The 24,122-nt window shown below is 48.9% G+C and overlaps 1 protein-coding gene across 2 annotated transcripts; it reads left to right on the forward strand.

Moving 5' to 3' along the window:
- The first annotated feature begins 22,618 nt into the window (after positions 1-22,618).
- On the forward strand, positions 22,619-24,073 carry LOC125548490 (probable WRKY transcription factor 57). Of its 2 annotated transcripts, none has more exons than XM_048712071.1 (2): positions 22,619-22,923; positions 23,071-24,073. In XM_048712071.1, exons 1-2 carry the CDS (start codon positions 22,637-22,639, stop codon positions 23,234-23,236), a joined length of 453 nt encoding a protein of 150 aa, XP_048568028.1. In that variant the 5' UTR covers positions 22,619-22,636; the 3' UTR covers positions 23,237-24,073. The 2 variants fall into 2 exon arrangements, with proteins under 2 accessions (XP_048568028.1, XP_048568029.1); XM_048712072.1 differs by having other exon boundaries at positions 23,074-24,073.
- Positions 24,074-24,122: the final 49 nt, after the last annotated feature.

Below are 24,122 nucleotides of genomic sequence, written 5' to 3' on the forward strand. Positions count from 1 at the left end.
GGGAGTCAACCTGGGGGGCGCTGTCAGGCGTCGCCTCGCAAGGAACGGCTGGGGGCTTGGAAGCCCCGGCCTCAGGAACCATAGGCCGCGACTCCGCACCTATCGCCGCTCCAGGGCGGGCCTCGGGAGACGCCACCTTCGAGGCTTCTCGCGGCATCGGCACCTCGACATCGGGCGCCTCAACCCTTGCCGGTTCTCGTCTCCCCGCCTTGTCGCCCAAGGAAGGACCGCTGTGGGCGGCAGGGGAAGCAACCATGGCGGCTGGGTTCTAGTGGGGCCCATGAAGCTAGCCGGGCGCAGTCCCCACTCGTCGAAGCTGGGCATCTGCCTCACAAAGTCGGCCCTGCCGGAGAAAAGATACAAGAGGATACCATTGCTCCGAAGGCTGCCTGGGGAAGGATCGCCAGTCAAGACCCTGAGCACCGTCCGCAGCATTTCAGGCGCCAAGTCCTCCTCCTGAAGACGCATGCGGTCTCCGTGCCCCGCAAAGTCCCACATCCGGCGAGAGTGGTGCTGAAGAGGAGCAATGCGACATTGGAGGAACTCCTTCACCACCTTGGGCGCTGTCACATTGAGCACCCTCAAGCTCTGGAAGCGGCGCCAGACAAAGGCGAGCCGGGGGCTCGCGAGCACCTCATGGTCCCAACCCGCGTGAGGAACAGCAGGCGAGGTCAGGTGCGAGAGCAGAGGGTTGGGCACTCCAACATCCACGTACAACCACCGCTCTCTGAACCTGGCCTCGGAAGGAGGAAGGCCGAAGTCGATCCCTGAAGCGGCCGTCTCTAGCACGGCCAGGAAGCTCACACACCCTGAGCACTGATTGGGATTGCTCAGGCGCAAGGAAAAGAAGTGGCACAACAGGGCCACAGAAGGGGGAATGCCTATCATCGCCTCGCAAACAAAAACAAAGACAGCCAGAAGAGTAATGGACTCCGGCCCGAGGTGCATCATGAGGATCTGATAATGGGAGAGCACCGCATTGAAGAAGGCAGAAAAGGGGGGAACCGGACCCGCCCATAGGGCATCGGCGAAGAATCGGACCTCCGTGATGATCCTATCAAGGGAGGCATGGGACGCAGGCCAGACCATGGTCCTGCCGCACTCGTTGAAGATAGTTGCAAGGGTGGAGCGGACCTTGTCCAAAGCTTCTGGATTGAGTATGATCAACCGGGCGACGGCGGGGGTCACTGCTGGAGGCGTGCGGGGCGAAGGCGCGAGCTTCTTTCCCCTTCCTTTCTTCGACAGCGCCATGGCGGTGAAGAAGAGGAAGATCTCGAGCCGGATTGGCGGTGGAGGCTGGAGCTCGAAGAAGAAGGAAAGGTAGGAGGCGGGCGAGCAGCGGAAAGGAGGAACAACTATGTGCAACTACGGGTCCGCTTAGCCGGGCGCGTAGCAAGGCGTCGTGGGGAAGCGCAGACGCCCACGTCCAATCAATCGCCACGCGGCGCCCAAGGCCGCAGGCTGTTAGGGCCCATGGCGCTTCCCGCTTGCCCCTTCGCTTCCCTGCTAGGCCTAGCCCGGGTGCGCCTTGGGCCCGGGGGCTACTGTCGGCGTTCTGGGAACGGGGGTCCCCAGACTTGCCTGCCTGCAGCCTGCGGCGTGGCTCAAGTGGGGGCCCAGCGCGGCCCATCTTCATCAGCTCAAGCTCAAGACCCTCGCGAGGGGCCAAGCCTCGCGGGGCGGACGACAGAAAGCTTCCTCAGTGGCAGCCTCATCAGGCAGGCTAGCGAGGAGGCGGAGAGATCAAGGCAGGGGTACCTCGCGAGGAGCCCGTGACGCAAGCCATGATGGTCGAGACCAGGCGGGCGCCGGCCTGCTCAGTGTCCTTGTTTCCCCTTTGGTGCAAAGGGGGCAAGCACAGGCCAAGGCGTCGGGCAAAGGTTACCATTCCGGTGCAACGAGGCCAAGACCAGCAGAGGGGCAGGACGGAGGTCACCGTGGAGCCCAAGACGGCGTCATCACTAGAGCTTTTGGCAGCCGAAGACCACCTTTCGTCAGGACAACTTGTACTAGATGTTCCCCTTCAAAATGGCCAATTGTTGGTGCCCTTCCCGCTCATTATTTGGGGAGAGGCCCAGTGCCCCTATAAATAGAGCTAGCCACCACAGAAGGAAAGAGACAACCAGAGGGGGGATAAAAGAGAGAGCGAGAGATCTAGTAGAACCCTAGCAGAGAGAGAGAGAGAGAGGCGACTGAACTCACCCAAGCAGTTCATCGCACCAGCTCAAGAGCACCTCTCGCGAGGCTGTTCTTGCCTTGTACTGTTCATCATCAGCCCCCGAGGCAATCCACCACACCACACACTGGAGTAGGGTATTACACCACAACGGTGGCCCGAACCAGTATAAATCTCGTGTCCCTTGTGTTGTTCGTTGTTTCCAGCTTAGATCACGTGAGGAGATTGGACGTAGATCGGTAGGGGAGAGATCTCTGCGCGCACCCCAGTGTTCGAACCTCAAGGGTCTGCCGGAACCCGAAATCCGACAGGCTACTTTAAGAGTCTTGCTCCACAAGAGGGCCACGGTATCATCATCAAAGAAAGTGGCAAAGCCCATGAGTGCAAGTTGACGAACGGAAAGTAAATTGTATGCAAGGGACTCAACAAGAATGACCTTCTCGATCGTGAGATCATGAGAAATGACAACCTTGCCAAGCCCCAATACCTTGGAGGACGAGACATTACCCACTCGACATTGGTGGGCATAGATGGAATCTTGTGAACATCCACCACCAAATCCTTGCTTCCGGTCATATGATTAGTGGCTCCACTATCGAGCAACCATGATCCCCCACTGGAAGCAAACACCTACAAGAGATCAATGCTTGGTTTTAGGTACCCATTTAGTAATGGGTCCTTTGATGTTAGTAACAAGGGTCTTGGGAACCCAAATAGACCATTCAATGTACTCATATGGAGAGCCAACAAATTTGGCATAAACATGTCCATCACTAGCACGGCACAACACATAAGAAGGGTTAAAGTCGCCGGCTTGGTTGGGAAGGGACGTGTTGCCCTTCTTGGCATCACCACCCTTCACGATGTTCTTCTTATTCTCCTTAGTAGCACCCTCACCCTCCTTCACAAAGGTTTGCTTGAGAGTGGGAGGTCGTTTGGCCTTGTCATTCATCTTCTTGTTCTTAGACTTGGGTGCGTACCCAATCCCTTCCTTGGCCACAACTCCCTTTTGATTGCTCAAAAGGTCGTTGAGGTTTTTCTTGCCTTGTATGCAAGAAACAAGGCCTTTCTCAAGTCGCTCCTTCAACTTAGCATTCTCCTCAACAAGATGCACATGCTCACAACATGGGTTAGTAGCATTTGCATTATCAATTAACACCATATGAGGAAATGTGGCTTTCTCCTTGGTTAGCTATACTTGAAGTTGATCATGAGACTCTTTGAGGCTAGCATGAGTACCCTTCAAGACCTTGTGAGCCTTGTCAAGTAGGTCAAACTCCTCTTTGAGTCTAGCAAGATCAACCCCAAGCTTGGCATTCTCGTAGTTTAGCACACGGGAAACAACAATAGCATGATCAAGATCTTTGTTTAACTTAGCGTGATCATCGTTATGTGACTCCTCAAGAGCCAAACGAAGATCACGCTCTTTCTCAAGAGCATTGGAAAGATCTGAAATCTCATCGGCATAGTCACGACTATGCCCCTCCATCTTAGTGATGGTATCTTCGTGAGCCTCGATCATGTCATTGGCTTCACAAAGTTGTTCCAAGAGAGCAACGAAGTGCTTCTTGGATTTACCCTTGAGTTTGCCCATAAAGGACTCAAACTCATTATCCTCCACACTAGATCCATCATGTTCATCAATGCAATCCATCAAAGAAGGATTATTAATGATGGTAGTTTTGATGTTGGGGGTTACCTTGTTGGTGGATTTAGCCATGAGGCACTTGGCGGTGATGCACTCATTGGGTGAGTCAAAGAGTGACACTCGCAGAGTTGTCGCAATGGCAACGGAGGCCATGGCAACCAACTCACCATCCTCCTCATCATCATCATCCTCATTGTACTCTTCTTGTACCACCAACGCCTTGGGAGGAGTCTTCTTGGTGAAGTTGCTCTTGTTTGGGAAAGACTTGGCTTTGTCCTTTCGGATGAGCTTGCCACCATTGTCTTCCCTCTTCTCATATGGGCACTCCGCAACAAAATGGCTCACATTGCCACAATTATAGCAAGTCCTCACACGTTGCTTGCCCTTCGTGCCACTTGAGTTGTTCTTGTTGAAGTTGAGCCCTGAGTTTTTCTTGCTCCAAAATTGCCTTGAAGCAAGAGACATGTGTTCATGATAGGCATACTTTGTATCTTCGGGGTTGCTCTCCTCTTCTTCTTCTTCGTCCTCTTCTCTCACACTAACCTTGGCTTTTAATGCAAGGTTGGGCTTCTTTGCTCTTTGAGAATGTAGCACCAAATTGTCGGCGGTCTTGTATAAGATGATCATGGCCACAAACTCATCCAAAACTTCACTTGAGGACAAGGTGTGGAAGTCCGGCCTTTGACGAATGACGGAGGACATGGCCTTGTGGTAAGCATCATTGCCTTGAGGAATTTGCGCTTGATCCAATTTTCATCCGTGTCCTTGCTCATCTTGGAGTGAGACCGCGAGTTTGGTTACTCTCCGATAAAGCTCACAAGGTTATTCATCTTCTTTCATTGCAAACTCATCGGCTTCATCTTGCACCACTTCATAGTTGGAGCGTTGAATGCTTGCGCTTCCCTTGTAGAGGGAAACAACTTGATGCCATGCATCTTTGGCCATGGTGAAGGGTCGGAGATGAGGAAGATCTTTGGGTGGAATTGCATCTTGGATGATGAAGAGAGCATTCTCGTTGAATTGATTATCCGCGTCTTCTCTAGGAGTGAAGTTGCTTCGGTCATGCGGATAGAAACCTTCTTCAATGATTCTCCAAATATTAGTATTCACATGATTTAAATGACGCTTAAAGTGATAGACCCAAGAATCAAAGTCCTCATTTTTCACAATCTTGGGGGGAGGACCGGCATGATTCAAATGAGTGGAAGGAATTGGTCCACCATAAACAAGTGGAGGTTCCACATGGGCAAAGATGTCGGTGCCATGTTTACCACTAGAAGAAGGAACTTGATCACTAGTAGCTTCCCCCTTGTCGGAGTTAGCATCCGTCACCTTGTTAGTGGGATCACCCACTCTCAACGGTGCAGTGGATAGTTTAAGCCCTTCTATGAATTTATTAGACATGCTTTCAACCTCGGTCGTCATGGAGGTTTTCAATGTGTCCAAGGCCACATTGAATTCCGCACGAGAGACCGTGGTTCCCCCATCGGCCGTAGACGAGATTGGATTCACACCGGAGTTCTCCTCCGCACCGTCTACAGTGTCAACCATACTCTTTGGACGGCAAAGTCCTTATTAAAGAGATGAGGCTCTGATACCAATTGAAAGGATCGATTTAGTTGACTAGAGGGGGTGGTGAATAGGCAACTAACAATTTTTTAACTTTTCTTTACCAATTTAAACTTTGCATCAAAGTAGGTTGTCTAGATATGCAACGAGGTGGGCAACCTATATGATGCAACAACAAAAAGTACACAAGCAAGCTAAGGATACAACACAAAAAGCTTGCACAAGTAAAGGCACGAGATAACCAAGAGTGGAGCCGGTGAAGAAGAGGATGTGTTACTGAAGTTCCTTCCTTTTGAAGGCAAGTACGTCTCCGTTGGAGCGGTGTGGAGGCACAATGCTCCCCAAGAATCCACTAGGGCCACCGTATTCTCCTCACGCCCTCACACGATGCGAGATGCCGTGATTCCACTGTTTGTGCCCTTGGAGGCGGCGACCGAACCTTTACAAACAAGGTTGGGGCTCTCTCCACAACCGAATTGGAGGCTCCCAACGAAACCACGGACCTTCAACACAATGGAATATGGCTCCGAGGTGACCTCAACCGTCTAGGGTGCTCAAACACCCAAGAGAACAAGATCCACATGGGATGAGTGGGGGGAATCAAGTTTATCTTGGTGGAAGTGTAGATCTGAGCCTTCTCAACCAATCCCTAGAAAATCAACAAGTTTGATTGGGTAGGGAGAGAGATCGGGCGAAAATTAGCTTTGGAGCAACAATGGAGCTTGGGAAAAGAGGTAGGTCAACTTGGAGAAGAAGACCTCCTTTTATAAGGGGGAAGACAAACCCACCGTTATCCTCGCTCAGCCCCGCACAGTGCGGTACTACCGTAGGGGTGGGCGGTACTACCGTTCTGGCCAGCGGTACTACCGTTCCACCTCGCGGTACTGCCGCGTAGAAGGATGGGAGCGGGAAGCAGAGCAGGACCTGGACCCAGGGCGGTACTACCGCGCTGGTAAGAACGGTACTACCGCCTAAGAGCGGTACTACTGCCTCTACTGCCGCAGCTAGTGCCGCAAAACCTGACACGAAAGGAGAAACCTCGAGTCGAGGCGGTAGGAGCACGGAGCCGCAACGGTACTATGGCTGAGAGCTCCAAGCGGTACTACCGCTGGGGTTCGCGGTACTGCCGCTTGTAGCTCTCGAGTGGTACTACCGCTGGGGTTTGTGGTACTACCGCTGAGACCAGACCACAGGGAGAAGGCAGCAAGGGAGCCTTCTACGAAATGGAAAAGCTCAGAGGGTGCACAAGGAATGTGTATGTGTTGATTCCACCCTAGCCTCACCAATGCGAACCACCTCTTAATAGTACGGCTTTCCTACGACTCAAACCCACCGAAAAGAAAGGGAGGCAAACGTCGTCTTCAATAGTCTTCGAGGGGGACAAAAACCGTCTTGTGCCTAGTGATGAAACGTCTGAAATACTCAAGGCACATGATTAGTCCGCAAAAACATTGTCATCAATCACCAAAACACCTTAGGGATAAATATGCCCTTACAATGTGCATTACCGAGAGGGCCAAAAGATACCTCTCCGATACACGGAGTGACAAATCCTAATCTCGATCTATGCCAACTCAACAAACACCATCGGAGACACCTGTAGAGCATCTTTATGATCACCCAATTACGCTGTGACATTTGATAGCACACAAGGTGTTCCTCCAGTATTCAGGAGTTGCATAATCTCATAGTCAAAGGAATATGTATAAGTCATGAAGAAAACAATAGCAATAAAACTGAACGATCAACATGCTAAGCTAACGGATGGGTCTTGTCCATCACATCATTCTCCTAATGATGTGATTCCGCTCATCAAATGACAACACATGTCTATGGTCAGGAAACAACCATATTTGATGAACTAGCTAGTCAACTAGAGGCATACTAGGGACACTTTGTTTTGTCTATGTATTCACACATGTATCAAGTTTCCGATTAATACAATTCTAGCATGAATAATAAACATTTATCATGATATAAGGAAACATAAATAACAACTTTATTATTGCCTCTAGGGCATATTTCCTTCAGTCTCCCACTTGCACTAGAGTCAATAATCTAGTTCACATCGCCATGTGATTTAACACCAATAGTTCACATTGTCATGTGACCAGCACCCAAAGGGTTTAATAGAGTCAATAATCTAGTTCACATAGCCATGTGATTAACACCCAAAGAGTACTAAGGTGTGATCATGTTTTGCTTATGAGAGAAGTTTAGTCAACGGGTCTTCCACATTTAGATCCGTATGTATTTTGCAAATTTCTATGTCTACAATGCTCTGCACGGAGCTACTCTAGCTAATTGCTCCCACTTTCAATATGTATCCAGATTGAGACTTAGAGTCATTTGGATCAGTGTCAAAGCTTGCATCGACGCAACCCTTTACGACAAACTTTTTGTCACCTCCATAACCGAGAAACATATCCTTATTCCACTAAGGATAACTTTGACCACTGTCCAGTGATCCATTCCTAGATCACTATTGTACCCTCTTGTCAAACTCATGGTGAGGTACACAATAGGTCTGGTACACAACATAGCATACTTTATAGAACCTATGACTGAGGCATAGGAAATGACTTTTCATTCTCTTTCTATTTTCTGCCGTGGTCGGGTTTTGAGTCTTTACTCAACTTCACACCTTGCAACACAGGCAAGAACTCCTTATTTGACTGTTTCATTTTGAACTACTTCAAAATCTTGTCAAGGTATGTACTCACTGAAAAAACTTTATCAAGCATCTTGATCTATCTCTATAGATCTTGATGCTCAATTTGTAAGCAGCTTCACCGAGGTCTTTCTTTGAAAACTCCTTTCAAACACTCCTTTATGCTTTCCCGAAAATTCTACATCATTTCCGATCACCAATATGTCGTTCACATATACTTATCAGAAAGGTTGTAGTGCTCCCACTCACTTTCTTGTAAATACAGGCTTCACAATATGTCTATAGAAAATCATATGCTTTGATCACCTTATCAAAGCGTATATTCAAACTCCGAGATGCTTGCACCAGTCCATAGATGGATCGCTGGAGTTTGCACACTTTGTTAGCACCTTTAGGATCGACAAAACCTTCTGGTTGCATCATATACAATTCTTCTTTAAGAAATCCATTAAGGAATGCAGTTTTGACATCCATTTGCCAGATTTCATAAAATGTGGCAATTTCTAACATGATTCAGACAGACTTAAGCATCGTTACGAGTGAGAAAATCTCATCGTAGTCAACTCCTTGAACTTGTCGAAAACCTTTTGCGACAAGTCAAGCTTTTTAGATAGTAACACTACCATCAGCGTCCATCTTCCTCTTGAAGATCCATTTATACTCTATGGCTCGCCAATCATCGGGCAAGTCAACCAAAGTCCACACTTTGTTCTCATACATGGATCCGATCTCAGATTTCATGGCATCAAGCCATTTCGCGGAATCTGGGCTCATCATCGCTTCCTCATAGTTCATAGGTTCGTCATGGTATAGTAACATGACTTCCAGAACAGGATTACCGTACCACTCTGGTGCGGAACGTACTTTGGTTGACCTACGAGGTTCGGTAGTAACTTGATCTGAAGTTTCATGATCATCATCATTAACTTCCTCGCTAATTGGTGTAGGCATCACTGGAACTGATTTATGTGATGAACTACTTTCTAATTCGGGAGAAGGTACAATTACCTCATCAAGTTCTACTTTTCTCCCACTCACTTCTTTCAAGAGAAACTCCTTCTCTAGAAAGGATCCATTCTTAGCAATGGAAATCTTGCCTTCGGATCTGTGATAGAAGGTGTACCCAACAGTTTCTTTTGGGTATCCTATGAAGACATATTTCTCCGATTTGGGTTCGAGCTTATCAGGTTGAAGCTTTTTCACATAAGCATCGCAGCCCCAAATTCTAACAAACGGCAGCTTTGGTTTCTTGTCAAACCATATTTCATACGGTGTCGTCCCATCGGATTTAGACGGTGCCCTATTAAACGTGAATGCAGCTGTCTCTAATGCATAACCCCAAAACGATAGTGGTAAATCGGTAAGAGACATCATAGATCACACCATATATCTAATAAAGTATGGTTACGGCGTTCGGACACACCATTATGCTATAGTGTTCCAGGTGGCGTGAGTTGCGAAACTATTCCACATTGTTTCAAATAAAGACCAAACTCGTAACTCAAATATTTGCCTCCGCAATTAGATCGTAGAAACTTTATTTTCTTGTTACGATGATTTTCCACTTCACTCTGAAATTCTTTGAACTTTTCAAATGTTTCAGACTTATGTTTCATTAAATAGATATACCCATATCTGTTCAAATCATCTGTGAAGATCAGAAAATAACGATACCCACAGCGAGCCTCAATACTCATCGAACTGCATACATCAATATGTATTGTTTCCAATAAGTCAGTGTCTTGCTCCATTGTTCCGAAGAACGGTGTTTTAGTCATCTTGCCCATGAGGCATGGTTCGCAAGTATCAAGTGATTCCTAATCAAGTGATTCCAAAAGCCCATCATCATGGAGTTTCTTCATGCGCTTTACACCAATATGACCTAAACGACAGTGCCACAAATAAGTTGCACTATCATTATTAACTTTGCATCTTTTGGCTTCAATATTATGAATATGTGTGTCACTACGATCGAGATTCAATAAACCATTTATATTGGGTGTGTGACCATAGAAGGTATTATTCATGTAAACAGAAAAACTCTGACTTAAATGAATAACTGTATTGCAATAAACATGATCCAATCATATTCATGCTCAACGCAAACACCAAATAACATTTATTTAGGTTCAACACTAATCCCGAAGGTAGAGGGAGTATGCGATGGTGATCTTATCAACCTTGGAATCACACATCATCACTTTGCCCTCAACTAGTCTCTGTTCATTCTGTAACTCCTGTTTCAAGTTACTAATATTAACAACTAAACCGGTATCAAATACCTAGGGGTTACTATAAACACTAGTAAAGTACACATCAATAATCTTAATATCAAATATACTTTTTTCACTTTGCCATCCTTCTTATCCGCCAAATGTTTGGGCAGTTTCGCTTCCAGTGACCATTTCCTTTGCAATAGAAGCACTCAGTTTCAGGCTTAGGTCCAGACTTGGGCTTCTTCCCGGGAGCAGCAACTTGATTGCTATTCTTCTTGAAGTTCCCCTTCTCCCTTTGCCCTTTTTCTTGAAACTAGTGGTCTTGTTAACCATCAACACTTGATGCTCTTTTTTGATTTCTACCTCTGCGGCCTTTAGCATTGCGAAGAGCTCGGGAATTGTCTTGTTCATCCCTTGCATATTATAGTTCATCACGAAGTTCTAGTAACTTGGTGATAGTGACTAGAGAACTTTGGGAATCACTATATTATCTGGAAGATTAACTCCCACTTGATTTAAGCAATTGTAGTACCCAAACAATCTGAGCACATGCTCACTGGTTGAGCTATTCTCCTCCATCTTGTAGGTAAAGTATTGTCAGAGGTCTCATATGCTCCATGGCTTGCAAGGCTTATAGTGATGTGCATTACCGAGAGGGCCCAGAGATACCTCTATGATATACGGAGTGACAAATCCTAATCTCGATCTATGCCAACTCAACAAACACCATTGGAGACACCTGTAGAGCATCTTTATAATCACCCAGTTCCGTTGTGATGTTTGATAGCACACAAGGTGTTCCTCCGGTATTCAGGAGTTGCATAATCTCATAGTCAAAGGAATATGTATAACTCATGAAGAAAGCAATAGCAATAAAGCTGAATGATCAACATGCTAAGCTAACGGATGGATCTTGTCCATCACATCATTCTCCTAATGATGTGATCCCGTTCATCAAATGACAACACATGTCTATGGTCAGGAAACTTAACCATCTTTGATGAACTAGCTAGTCAAGTAGAGGCATACTAGGGACACTTCGTTTTGTCTATGCATTCACACATGTATCAAGTTTCTGATTAATACAATTCTAACATGAATAATAAACATTTATCATGATATAAGGAAATATAAATAACATCTTTATTATTGCCTCTAGGGCTAATATTTCCTTCATCAACGACCTGGCACATTCTAACTAGATACTAGAGCTAGATTATATAAAAGAGAGGGCCGAGCTTCACCACTTCCTCGCCGTCCCTTTGCCCTTCCGGTCGCCGGCACTGTTGTAGGCGTCTGTGGCAGGAGGTGGGTTGACATTGGAGCCATCGGAGTCGGACCTGTCTGAGGAGGAGGAATCGAAGACAACGATGTAGCCTTGCAAGCACCGAACGATGCGGTCCTGCTTGCGCTTGAGCTTGGCCACCCTCGCCGCCTCCGCCGCCTCCCGCTCGGACTGCTCAACGTCGAGACGGAGCTGCTTGGCGTTGATCCTCCGGAGCCTCCCGACGTCCGTCTCCGCTGTGGTAAAACGAGGTACACCCATTGTAAGAGACACTCCTCCTCGCCGGGCACCGGCACCGGCATCCTACGCGCCCCCATCCTCCTTACCCTCTGCCTCTCATGATGGGCGGCGCGTGCCTCCGACTCCAGAATCCGCATCCGCGCTAACTGCGGAGCGGGCACGACAACCCACTGCTGCCCGCGTGGAGCTATGGCCAGAGGTGGAGGAGGCCGTCGGGCGGGCGGAGCAGATTGGGCATGCCTCGCAGATCTGCGCGCGAGGCGGAAAGTCCAGTGTCGGCTTTGCGGCGACGGACGACAGGTGGCGTCGCACCTGACCCAGAGTTGTTGTCCGCATCGACCCGCGAGCGCTAGAGCGCGATACGAAGCGCCAGCTCGTCCTCGTCTCCGGAGCTGTCGTCGGAGTAGCTGCCGGTGCTGGACATGCTCGCCGACACTAGGGATTGTACGGATTGGGAAAAGGGGAGCATCGGGGAGCGGAGTAGAGTGGAGTGAAGTAATCTAGGGTTTACTCCAAAGGGGGATTTTCTGGGTCGGGGTGGACTAGCAGTGGGCCGGGCTGACCTGGCGGACGTACCCCCGGCACCCGGTCCGCCTCATATCCATCCTATATTTGGGTTGAATATGAGGGGTGCCGGTCAGCTCGGACGTTTGTCCGTGGTTTGAGAGCCCTGGTTGGGTCATCTTTTGTAACTGGGCGGCCTAAACCAACGTTTAAGACGTGTTTGAGAGGTCCGACTGTAGATACTCTTACCTCATTACCTCAAACAACTATAGGAAATAGGACCATGCGTTTTCCTGGAAGAAAGAAAAACAACTATAGAACGATACCAACGATGACGTAAGGACGTGTATTTCTTTTTTCTTTCTTTTTTGCAGAAGGACGTGTATTTCTTCTTGAAGATGTTTTTTTTCAAAAAGGGGGGATTCCCCGGCCTCTGCATCAGAACGATGCATACAACCACATTTATTAAAAAGAGTAAATAAGGTTGAACAAGGTCTTAAAGTCTGCAGACAAAAGGAGCGGCAAGCTGTGACAGAGCCTCAATGCCAAAACAGAAAGCCTAACTAGCCACAACCGGCTGGCAAATTAACAGATAGGTAAACTAATCGCCTATCCTATTACATGACCGCCATCCAAACCGGTTGAAGATATCCCGCGCTACCATCTCCCACCGGACAGATCCAGTAACCAAACGCTCCCTGGCCTCCGTCGGAGTGAGTAAGGACCACATACGGATCAGCGCAGTAGCCCGGAATAAAACCTGCAAAAAATGAATAGTTGTTGTTCTGTTAAAAGCCAAATCATTTTTGCAGTTCCAAATTGCCCATAACAACGCACAAACTCCTACACGAATGTGTCTAGCTATTTCGGAGTCTATCCCAGCAAGCCACGTCCCGAATAACGTGTTGACCGAAGTCGGGGGAGTAATGTTAAAGGCAATTTGCACAGAGCGCCACAAGCCTCCTGCCAACGGGCAGTCAAAGAAGAGGTGCTTGATGGTCTCCTCCCGATCACAGAAACTACACCTAGTAGAACATGTCCAGTTACGCTTAACTAGATTGTCCTTTGTTAAAATTACTTGTTTATGTACAAACCACATAAACACTTTAATCTTTAAGGGGACCTTAACTTTCCAAACCTCTTTGGAACTAGGAATCACACTTGAGTTAATGATATCAATATACATCGATTTAACTGTGAACTCCCCAGATCTAGTAAGCTTCCACCACAACTGATCGGGCTGAGGATTTAACTGAACCCCCATCAATCTCCGAACCAAGTGAAGCCATGCTTCCCATCGGTCACCCACAAGCACCCTCCTAAACTGAATGTTGAGCGGAATGGACTGCAGAACCGTGGCAACAAGAGCCTCACGGCGCTGAACAATACGATAAAGGGACGGATACTGGGTCGCCAAAGGCGCGTCGCCAAGCCACGTATCCTCCCAAAATCGAGTGTCATTACCATTACCGACAATACACCTAGTTCTGTTAAAGAAGGTAGCTTTGATTCTCATGAGCCCCTTCCAGAACGGCGAATCATTTGGTCTCATAGTGACCTGGGACAGGGTCTTGGACTGCAAATATTTACTGCGTAAGATCTGCGCCCATGTTGCCTCCGTCTCAAGTGCCAACTTATACAGCCACTTACTGAGCAGGCATCTATTCTTGACTTCTAGATTTTCAATACCAAGCCCCCTGGTCCTTTGGTCGACAGATAATATCCCATTTGGCCAGTCGGTATTTTCTCTTAAGTTCATCACTCTGCCAAAAGAATCGGGATCGATAGAAGTCCAGTCGTTTCCTAACCCCAACTGGGACCTCAAAGAAGGATAAGAGGAACATAGGTAAACTCGTGAGCACCGAGTTAATAAGGATCAACCGGCCTCCATAAGACATGAGTTTTCCCTTCCAGCAACTCAGTTTCTTCTCAAACCGATCCTCTATGCACTTCCACTCGCTGTTTGTTAGCTTACGATGGTGAATGGGAATACCTAGATACGTAAAAGGTAGAGCCCCAACTTCACAACCAAACAATTGTCTATATGCCTCTTGTTCATCTTTGGCTCTACCAAAGCAGAACAGCTCGCTTTTATGGAAATTAATCTTAAGCCCCGTCAATTGTTCAAATAAGCATAACACTAACTTCATGTTTCTCGCTTTGGCCAAATCGTGTTCCATAAAGATGATAGTATCATCAGCGTAATGCAGGATGGACACACCACCATCAATCAAATGAGGCACCAAGCCACCCACCTGGCCGGCCTCTTTTGCCCTTCCTATCAGGATCGCCAACATGTCCACCACAATATTGAATAATATTGGAGACATAGGATCGCCTTGTCTCAATCCCTTATGCGTTTGGAAATAATGACCTATATCATCATTCACTTTGATTCCAGCACTCCCTTTTTGCGTGAATGCTTCCACCTGGCGTCGCCAAGCTTCATCAAAGCCCTTCATGCGTAAGGCCTGTTGAAGGAACGACCATTTGACTTTATCATATGCCTTCTCGAAATCCACTTTGAAAATAACCCCATTAAGTTTTTTCGTGTGGATCTCATGGAGTGTTTCATGAAGGACCACCACCCCTTCCAGGATGTTCTTGTCCGGCATGAAAGCCGTTTGAGTAGGATGCACCACGGCATGCGCAATCTGTGTTAGCCTATTCGTCCCAACCTTGGTAAAAATTTTGAAACTGACATTCAGAAGACAGATAGGCCGAAATTGCTCGATTCTCACGGCCTCTGTTTTCTTAGGAAGCAGGGTTATTGTTCCAAAATTAAGCTGGAAAAGCTGCAAATGTCCCGAGAACAAATCATGGAACATCGGCAATAGGTCCCCTTTAATAATATGCCACGCAAGCTCGAATGAGAACAAATTCTTGTTGCCTGAGTAGGTATCCCCACCAGAGTCAAGAAAAAGAGGCGTGTGATCAGAAATCCCGCGAGAGAGAGCCTGAACAGTTACGTAGGGAAACTTCTGTTCCCATTCGACACTTGCGAGTACCCTATCCAACTTTTCAAACGTTGGATTTGGCATGGCGTTGGCCCAAGTAAACTTCCTACCTGAAAGCTCAATCTCTCTCAGATCCAAGCTTTCAATGATAGTGTTGAACATAAACGACCATCTCCCGTCAAAATTATCATTGTTCTTCTCGTCACGCCTCCTAATAATGTTAAAATCACCCCCAACGAGAATGGGGAGCTGCTCAGAACCACAAACTCTAACCAGGTCGGCCAGGAAGTCCGGTTTGAATTTTGCCTGCGGGGCGCCATACACCGCCACCAGGGCCCAGTCAAAACCGTCGACCTTGGATCGCCCCCTGAATTTTACAGCAAAATCTCCCATGACACACATTGAACTTTGAGAGAATCGCATCAAACACCAAGTAAGATCCCTCCCGATCTCCCTCGCGGCGGCAGACAATGCCAGTCAAACTCAATACCCCCCGATAGAGTGTTAAGAAAGTGTGGTGAGAAATTTGCTCTACCAGTTTCCGACAACACAATAAAATCCAATCGATGCTCGACGGATGCATCTGCAAGAAATCTTCTTTTAGCCAACTCCTTAAGACCTCTGCTATTCCAAAAGATTCCTCTCATATCTCGTCGTGGAATTTTTTAGCGGTGCGGATCCTAGCACTCCTACGCACAGCAGACGTTGGGTAAATCTTGCGCTTCCATTTGCGCTTAGGGCCGGTCCTCGCATCCACCCGGTCCTCACTCCCCGTTTCAGGGGGACCAACAACATCCATCTCTACACTCTCATCCTCCTCCTCCGGCTCCGGGAGGGGAGGTGCGAGATCGGCACAAAAATCATCGAGCACCCGAACTCCCAAGGCATCAATCTCGGAATCATTCATGGGTTTGACAGCAGCTAAGTTTCGAATCATATCTAAAGCCGTCTCGGCTTCTAGATCTAGCAAATCATTGATGGAGTTAGAAATTTCACCCTCATTATTACCTAGTGAAATCCCTAGTTGGTTCGCATTATCAACAATCTCATCATTCGAAAAATGCAATATGGAATTAGAAGTATTGACCGACATACTAGTAGTGACCTGGACGTCACGAAGCTTGGCCGCCCTCACGGCGCACCGTTGCTGCATGTCGTCCACCTCCGGACGGACTTGAAGACGGCAGCTCAACCGTCGGCCCTCAGACACCTGGTCCGGAATCCCGACGAACTGTATAACCTCCTCCCGAGTGAAGTTGCCCGGGGATTGACTGCTTGTCACCCCTGAACAAGCAGCTGCTCCCCACGGCTGGGAGAGGGCGCCGAGTCAGCTGATGGGGAACCAAAGGCCACCTACCCCCGCTCCCCATCCACCTAGACCTTCGGTCAGGAGTGATCGCCGGCGCCAACGGTGGGGCGGTCCCCCTGGGCGCGGAAGGTGAAGAGGGTCCGAGGCCACCCGCCCCAAGCTCCCTCCATAGGCCGGTCCGGCCACCTGCAGAATCGGCCCAGCGATTGGTGAAGAGGGCACCGAGGCCACCCGCCCCGACCCCCCTCCCGAAGGTATCTCCACCCTCACGGTCTCACCGACCTGAGCAAGAGGAGAAGGGGGCGGCGAGACCACCTGCCTCGACCCCCCTGCACAGCTCGGAACCACCACCTGTAGTTCCGCCGTCTCAACACAATCTGGCGAAATCTCTATCTCCAAAATCTCCTCCGCGCTAGAATCCTCCACGCCCGGGCCCTCAAAGTCCAAAGCGGGTAGAGAGTGCTCAAAATCATCAAAAGACTCCACTCGCTCGCTCCAAAGCCTGGGAGGTGCAGTAGCAGGCTCAATAGATCCAAACCTCAGAGTGGTCGACGGCACTGAAGCAGAAGGCGCCGTCCCATCTCCGATCGTCTGAGCAACAGAACCCGGTCCCTTGGACATCTCTCGTCCAGGATCAGCGGCCAGAGTCTCCTTAGCTCCTGCACTCTCATCATCCTCGTGCATATCAACATCAGTGGCAGCAGGTGCCTCAGCAAACAAGTTGTCATCCTCAAACTCAATCTTAAGGTTGTAAACCTGGCCTCAATAAGCCCACTTGACCACATTAGGCACAAACTCAATGTCCAAAATGCTGACCAGTAAGCGAGCAACCCCATGAGCTCTAGTAAAGGCCATATCCACACGGTCAGGCTTTCCCACCATGATGCCAAAACTCGCAACTACCCTAGCATCCTGCATAGGTTTGGAAGGAGCTCCCGAAAACCGTAACCAAGCCTGGGTAAGAGGTGTACCCTGAGGTTCAATCAACTTCCACTCGTGGAACTCAAGAATGCCCTCAGTACCTGGCACTTTGCACATCCCGAAACTCAAGAGCCTCTGTAAATCCTCCACTGTCGGGAACTCAACGCTGAACAAGTTCGCCTCTAGACTGACAAGCTCCCAGTGGAAATCCCCTGGGGCCAGCTCCCGGAGCCGCTGCACAATCTGGGTCTCAGAGACTTCTCCTTTAGTTACTTTAACAACCCCGGTTGTCACACTCTGAACCTCATCAGTAACCTCCCTCTCGGTCGGAGACTCAAAGAATGTGAGCTCAACACAGTACACTCCATACATCATAAGGTTCGGTACCTGCTCCCTCAAAAGCGGACAAACCCCCGACTGATGGGCTGGCTTGCCACACGTATCGCATAAAACAGCCACACACTCAGCAATGAAATGGCCCTTATCACCACAACGGTAACATAACATCCTTTCTTTCTTGCGCGCATACTTGGCCGCTCTGTCTTCTACCGACATAGACCCAATATCACCATTAGCAGGGACCACCACGTCAGCCAGTGCCGTTACCACCTCCATAGCCTGGCAAGACAACTCAGGTTCCGCAGTAACCTCGCCAACATGTGTCTGGTCCACAATAACAGGATGCTGTTGTGGACGATAGAGGCCACCACGGCCACCTCGGCCACCACGGTTACCACGGAAACCACCGCGGTTACGATGAGTCGGTCCAGACGCCCCTTCGACGAAACCGCCCGTTGGCCCCAGGAAGGGCCTCTCGGCCGAGCCATCGCTCTGCCCAGCATACCCCCGTCCACCACCCGTAGACGAGGATCCCCGGTGTTGTCCATCTCCATACGCATTATACCCATCATCACCCCACTGTCCACAAGGCGCCGATTGAACATCTCCACTAGCAGAAACCTGCGGCGCCTGTGCCTGCTGCAACACCGACACTGTCGAGTTGTGCGCCTGCCTTGCCACGAAGTGCGGCGGTCTAGCCCCGGCCTGAATCGCCAACAGTCGCTGGCCCCGGTCTTGAAGATGTTTATTGCGGAAGAAGTCTGGCATAGTCATATGTGCTATTTCATACTTCCTCCATTCTACATTATAGTGCTTCCTCTATCTCTGTGCTTTAATTTTGATCGTAAATTTAACTACCAAGACCGATTGCGGCGGGAGCAAAAGTTATATCAGTGAATTCGTATTCGAAAGAAGTTTTCAATTATACAATTTTTTCTCCCGCCGCAGTCGGTCTTATTGGTTAAATTTATGATCAAAGTTAGACCTCAAAAAGCGCAGACGCATTATATTTTGGAATGAAGGGAGTAGTTCCTTGTAATGGCTCCACGGTGGTGGCATTTGGTTGTGCTCTGCTTAATTCGTAAGAATTGATTGTGTGCATCGTGGGTTCCAACTTCCTTTTCGAAAAAGAAAAAAAAAGGAAAAAAAACGTTTTACTCGCCGACAGCCTACAGTCGAGATTAACACAAACGACCGGCAATACAAAATGGACGTCACCGGCTGCGATTCTTTTGTCTCGTGTATGTTCCTGGCAGTTTCCAGGCAAATAGCGACGTTCGATTGGTGCTAATCTACGATAGCAGTGTATATATGGGAACATAACGAACTAGATCGACAAGGACGTACGACATCAAAAGTGAGCACCTGCAAATAGTGTCCCTCGAACTGGGTCACTGCTAGAGGCTGTGCTTGTCATGTTAATGTTCACAAATATTTTTTCCGAGAGTACCCAAATTGCTTATTATAGCTTTATAGAAGAAGAGGTAATGTTCACAAAGTTAAATGATGGGAATAGACAGGTCCCAAACTCTGACTCATGCGTGTGTGCCTACCAGACTAGCTAGATCCACATATGCGCGCCTAGCTTGTACGGTCTCAGTGGTATCCTGGTCAAGAGGAAGGCGCTTCACCATTTCTTGACCTAGGATGAAAGGTTACTCTGGGAAGAGAGCACTCATCTTGGGGTGAGCTTTCCTATGCTTTCAGCACTTAACCTCCACTCTTGGCTAGTCATTGTTTATTTTAGGCATGATAACTGGTAACTGGTACACTAGAGGCGCGGTTCCTGCTTGTGTCATGAGAGGAAATGTTAAATAAATAAATAAAGGACAATCTAGAGTTGCCTGTATTTAGAAAAAAAAATTATCAATCTGGTTGCTTTCACCTGGACCGTTGATTGACATCCAACAGTCGTCCTATAGCCCACAACTGCTATTCTTCCCTTTCGCCCGCCGCAACCTTCTCCTCCGCCCACCCTCCACCCCAGGTCGGACTGCCTACTACCACTACCAGAGGCCGGCGGCACGACCGTACCACCTCGCCGCCTGCCTGTGCCATCCCATCCGCCCGGGTGTCATGCATCCCCGCCAATACCTCCAAACCCCCACCTTCTCCGGCGGCGGGGTCCGCCCCTGCACCCCGTACCCAAACTGGTCAAGTCTTGGACCTGCTCCCGCCAACGACGTGACAAAGAGACATGGTGTCCTGTCTCCCGTTCATTGCCAGCCCGCGCTCGTCAAGGAGGCCTCGTCCTCATTGTCTCACGTTCAGGATATTGCTTTTTTTTTCAAGAAAACTTTTAATCTATTCATGAACTGTCAAGGTAGCATAAAGAATACCAGAAGTAAAAATTACACCTAGATCCATCTGGCGACGACTACAAACACTGGAGTGAGCCGAAGGCGCTCCACCGTCATTGCCCCTCCCTCATCGAAGTCGGACAAACTTTTTTGTACTAGACCATCAGAAGGCTCCAAAGGACCAGCGCATGCACTAGAACAGCAACCACTGCCGATGAAGAGAAGCCTAAATCGGAATGATCCAAACTGCAGACATATAGACATAGACGAATGACCGGAACCAAACAGATCCACCAAAGACAAACACCGTCCGGTCCGTCGAAGACACACCTTCACACGCCCTCTGACGACGCTAGCTAAAAACATCGCCGGAACACGGGCCAGGCGAGGAGGACCTTATTCCAACTTCAAGAACCCGCCTCCGCATCGTCTTCCTGAGTATTGGCACAAACCCTAACAAAACTCCAAAAAACACCTAAAACCCTTTTTCCTCTATGTAGGAATCAGGAAAATACGAGTTGCATGAGGATAAGCAAACCACCACCACCACCACCACCCCCCCCCCCCCCCCCCCCCCCCCGCCCTCAAAAAAATCAATTTGATCCTTGTCCTAAGCTTTTTTTTAGAAAAGGAGGAAGACCCCCGGCCTCTGCATCTGGGCGATGCATGCAACCACTTTATTAATTATTTTACAAAAGACCTTACAAAGAAATACAACGGTAAGTCTGAAGCCACCGTCTAGGCAACGTCTGTTGCTACGTCTATCCAGTTGATGAAGGAATGCTGATAGTCTGGGTCTAATACCAAACAAACCTCGCAGCCAAGCTAACATTTAAGACCTGAGGCCCCAACCAAGCCACTTGCCGAGTATGGGGCACACACTAGTCTGGCGCGCTCTCAGAGGCCGCCACCGCCAACTGCCACCACTTCATCTTCAGAACTGTACTGACACATCAACCTTGCTCGGTCTAGTTGCCGTCGATGCCACCACGGAGCCCAACGGCACCACCTCCCTGTGCATGAACTGCTGAGCACGTCGCGGTCGCCACCGGTACACCTCGGCACCATGCCGCCATGTACCACCAGCCGACACAACTTGAAGTCTCTGGAAAATCCGTCGTGCGTAGCACCTGCCAAACAGGCATGACAAAGCGTAGCACCTGTCAGCCAGGCATGACTTGACATTTCCACCGAAGCTCCGTGCAAGACGAAGCCGCTCCAGCTCCCGCCCCTGTCTTCCACCGCTGCTCCACAAACGATACTCCCAAGAGAGAACGACACCGCAGTGACGTCCTCGTACGACCTGGAAGACCGGATCCTAGGGTTTCCCCAAGAGCAGTACGAGTGGGTCGACAGTAGTCACAGGACGATGCCTTCATCAAGGTACGACGCAGAACGCCGCCATCGCCCGCCGTCGGCTCGATTTTCATCGGTAACTATGTCTACCCGACTCGTAGCTGGAACTAGATGACGGATCCCGAGCTCCGAACACCCAGCCTCAGGCCGACCAGCTCCGACGGAAGAGATGACCACCACCGCCGACTGCACCGGCCAGAACAGATCCGACCGGAGATGCCGCCGACGAGACCACCAGGCCCTCCACGCCGCCGCCGCCGATCTGAAGGCAGATTGCACGCCACCGCAGCCGCCGCCGCCGCCCGAACAGAACATCATATATTTTTTCCCGGTGTATATACAGGAGATATGATAAATGACACGCCACTTCTCACTCACACCTGTGGTTTGGGCCACCTGTCGGTGACATATGACTGGGAATTTTATCTGCATGTGGCCATCGCAAAAGAATGCAAGTATAGATGACAACATGTGAACATCTCGCAAGCCCAGGCCCCAAACCAAAGGAGGTGTGGGAATACATTCATTGGCAAGAAATGGGGAGAGACAACAACTAATAACAGATGGATAACAGTACAGAGCTATTAGAGTTTTGGTGGCAATAATAACAGATGGATACAACAAGAGCAAACTAGAGTTTTGCTGCCAAAAGGAAAATGAAAAGAGCAAACTAGCTATAGTTGACGTTTCAAAGACTCGCCTTGACGCAGTCTCTGTTGCGAACTCATATATTCGTCGTCGCTGTCGATCGACATTGCACACCTAACATTCCGTTGTATCCATCTCCGTTCGCCTCGGCGAGCATCAGTAGTAGTAGGCGAAGCGTACGTGTAACCGCGCGCCTGCGATTTGTCAGAGCTGAGCCGTGCCCCATGCACAAATAACGAGCCAATAGGGCCAGGCAGGCAACAATTCGAAACGTGCGGGTACTGCATGCGTCCCTCGCTCTCACTGTCGCACATACTGCTACTTGCACAGCGTAGAGACGGCGCCCGCGCGCGCCGAAGCTTCCGCTGAGACGGGACCAGCAGGAGGAAGCTCGCCGCGAAAGCCCGGCGCCCGAACGACGCCGCGCCGCTATAAATATACGACGCCTCGCCCGCTTGTCGTGCTCTCTCCCCATGCACTGATCCATCGGCATACGCATGGCGGTAGCTGGAGCCGGGGCAGCGTATCGCTTCCACCCGCACGGCGCCGGCTTCGGCCGCTCGATGGCGTTTCCCCTGCCGCCGGGATCCGGCTGCCCCTACAGCTCCGGAGCCTCGTTGAGCTCTGCCGCCTTCGGTGCGGCCACCGGGCCCGGGGTGCTTCAGCAGGAGCTGGACGTCCTTGACTACTTGTCCGACGACGGCGGGGTGCCCGGCACGGCCGGCGCGCCGCTGCCGGTTGAGGCGGCGGTCGTGCCGGATGTTGGCTACTGTGATCATACGAGGTGAGTTTATATGATTCAGTTCCTGCATGCCAAGAAGACCCAAGATACACATTGTGATGTGAATCAAGTCGCATGTATACACAAACACCAAGAGCGTGCAAGTTTTGATCTGATCGGTTTGGGGATTGTTCTGGGCATAAATTTCAGTAGGGCGGCCGCGGTGGCGGCGAGCGGCAAGATCGCGTTCCGGACTAGGTCGGAGGAGGAGATACTGGAAGACGGCTACAAGTGGAGGAAGTACGGCAAGAAGTCTGTCAAGAACAGCCCTAACCCAAGGTATCCAAAACGAACGAATTCATTTACTTTTCTATAGATCATCAGATTTGGGTTGGAAAAGTTTGGCTTGGGGTTGCAGGAAGGGATTAATTGGCATGTACTATATAGCTCTACTCATTTACTCAAGTGTGATTGACCATAATTTGGGTGAAATCGCTAAAATTTTGATGAGTTTCTTTCTCCAGTTCTCTCCCATCCCGTGGTTCATGATTTCTAGCTGGTAGTTTCATGGCCTAGTTTCTAGGTCAGCTGGTATGGATCAGGCTGATTCTGTAGCTGGTGGACCAATTCTGTTGCATTTTGCTTGGTTCTTGCTTGGATAAACTTCCTTAAGAAAGGAAAATCTTGGCTAGCTTGTCGATGGACGACCGTTTATAGGTTATTTATTTGTTCTTATTATTAGTCCATCCAATCTACGTTTAGATTCGTGACTTTAGTTTGATGATGCTGGACCCAAGTTCCTTTTTAACAGGGAGTCGTTTTTTTTAAACTAGGACAGGGAGTCGTTTTGGGATGTGACCAATTAAAGGGAAACATATTGTATACGATGAGATCTAGTGTTTGAAGTAGCTAGGAAAAAAGATGATGAATTCTCGGCAAAAAAGAAAAGAAGATGAACTCAAGGTCTCAATTTGCTATTCTTCTGTCGATCCAGAAATCCCTGTTTGTTAAGCCGTCTAAGATGTACAATCAAATGTAAATTGCTCAAGAAATCCTTATCCTCGCTCGCTTGAGTTGTACAATATTTAATGTAAGTTGCACAAAAATATGTGTAATTCCAGGCTAAGAAATGTGTGACTGCTCAATTGCGAAATTAGACTTTTTGAGTGTGGTTACTAAACAACAATTTTTCAACATAAAATTTACACATACTTTCAATTGGTAACCATCTAATTATTGTTGGGTTATGATCCTAAAGCTTG

This window comes from Triticum urartu, chromosome 3, assembly GCF_003073215.2.
Source record: "Triticum urartu cultivar G1812 chromosome 3, Tu2.1, whole genome shotgun sequence".
In the NCBI taxonomy this organism is placed as follows: domain Eukaryota; kingdom Viridiplantae; phylum Streptophyta; class Magnoliopsida; order Poales; family Poaceae; genus Triticum; species Triticum urartu.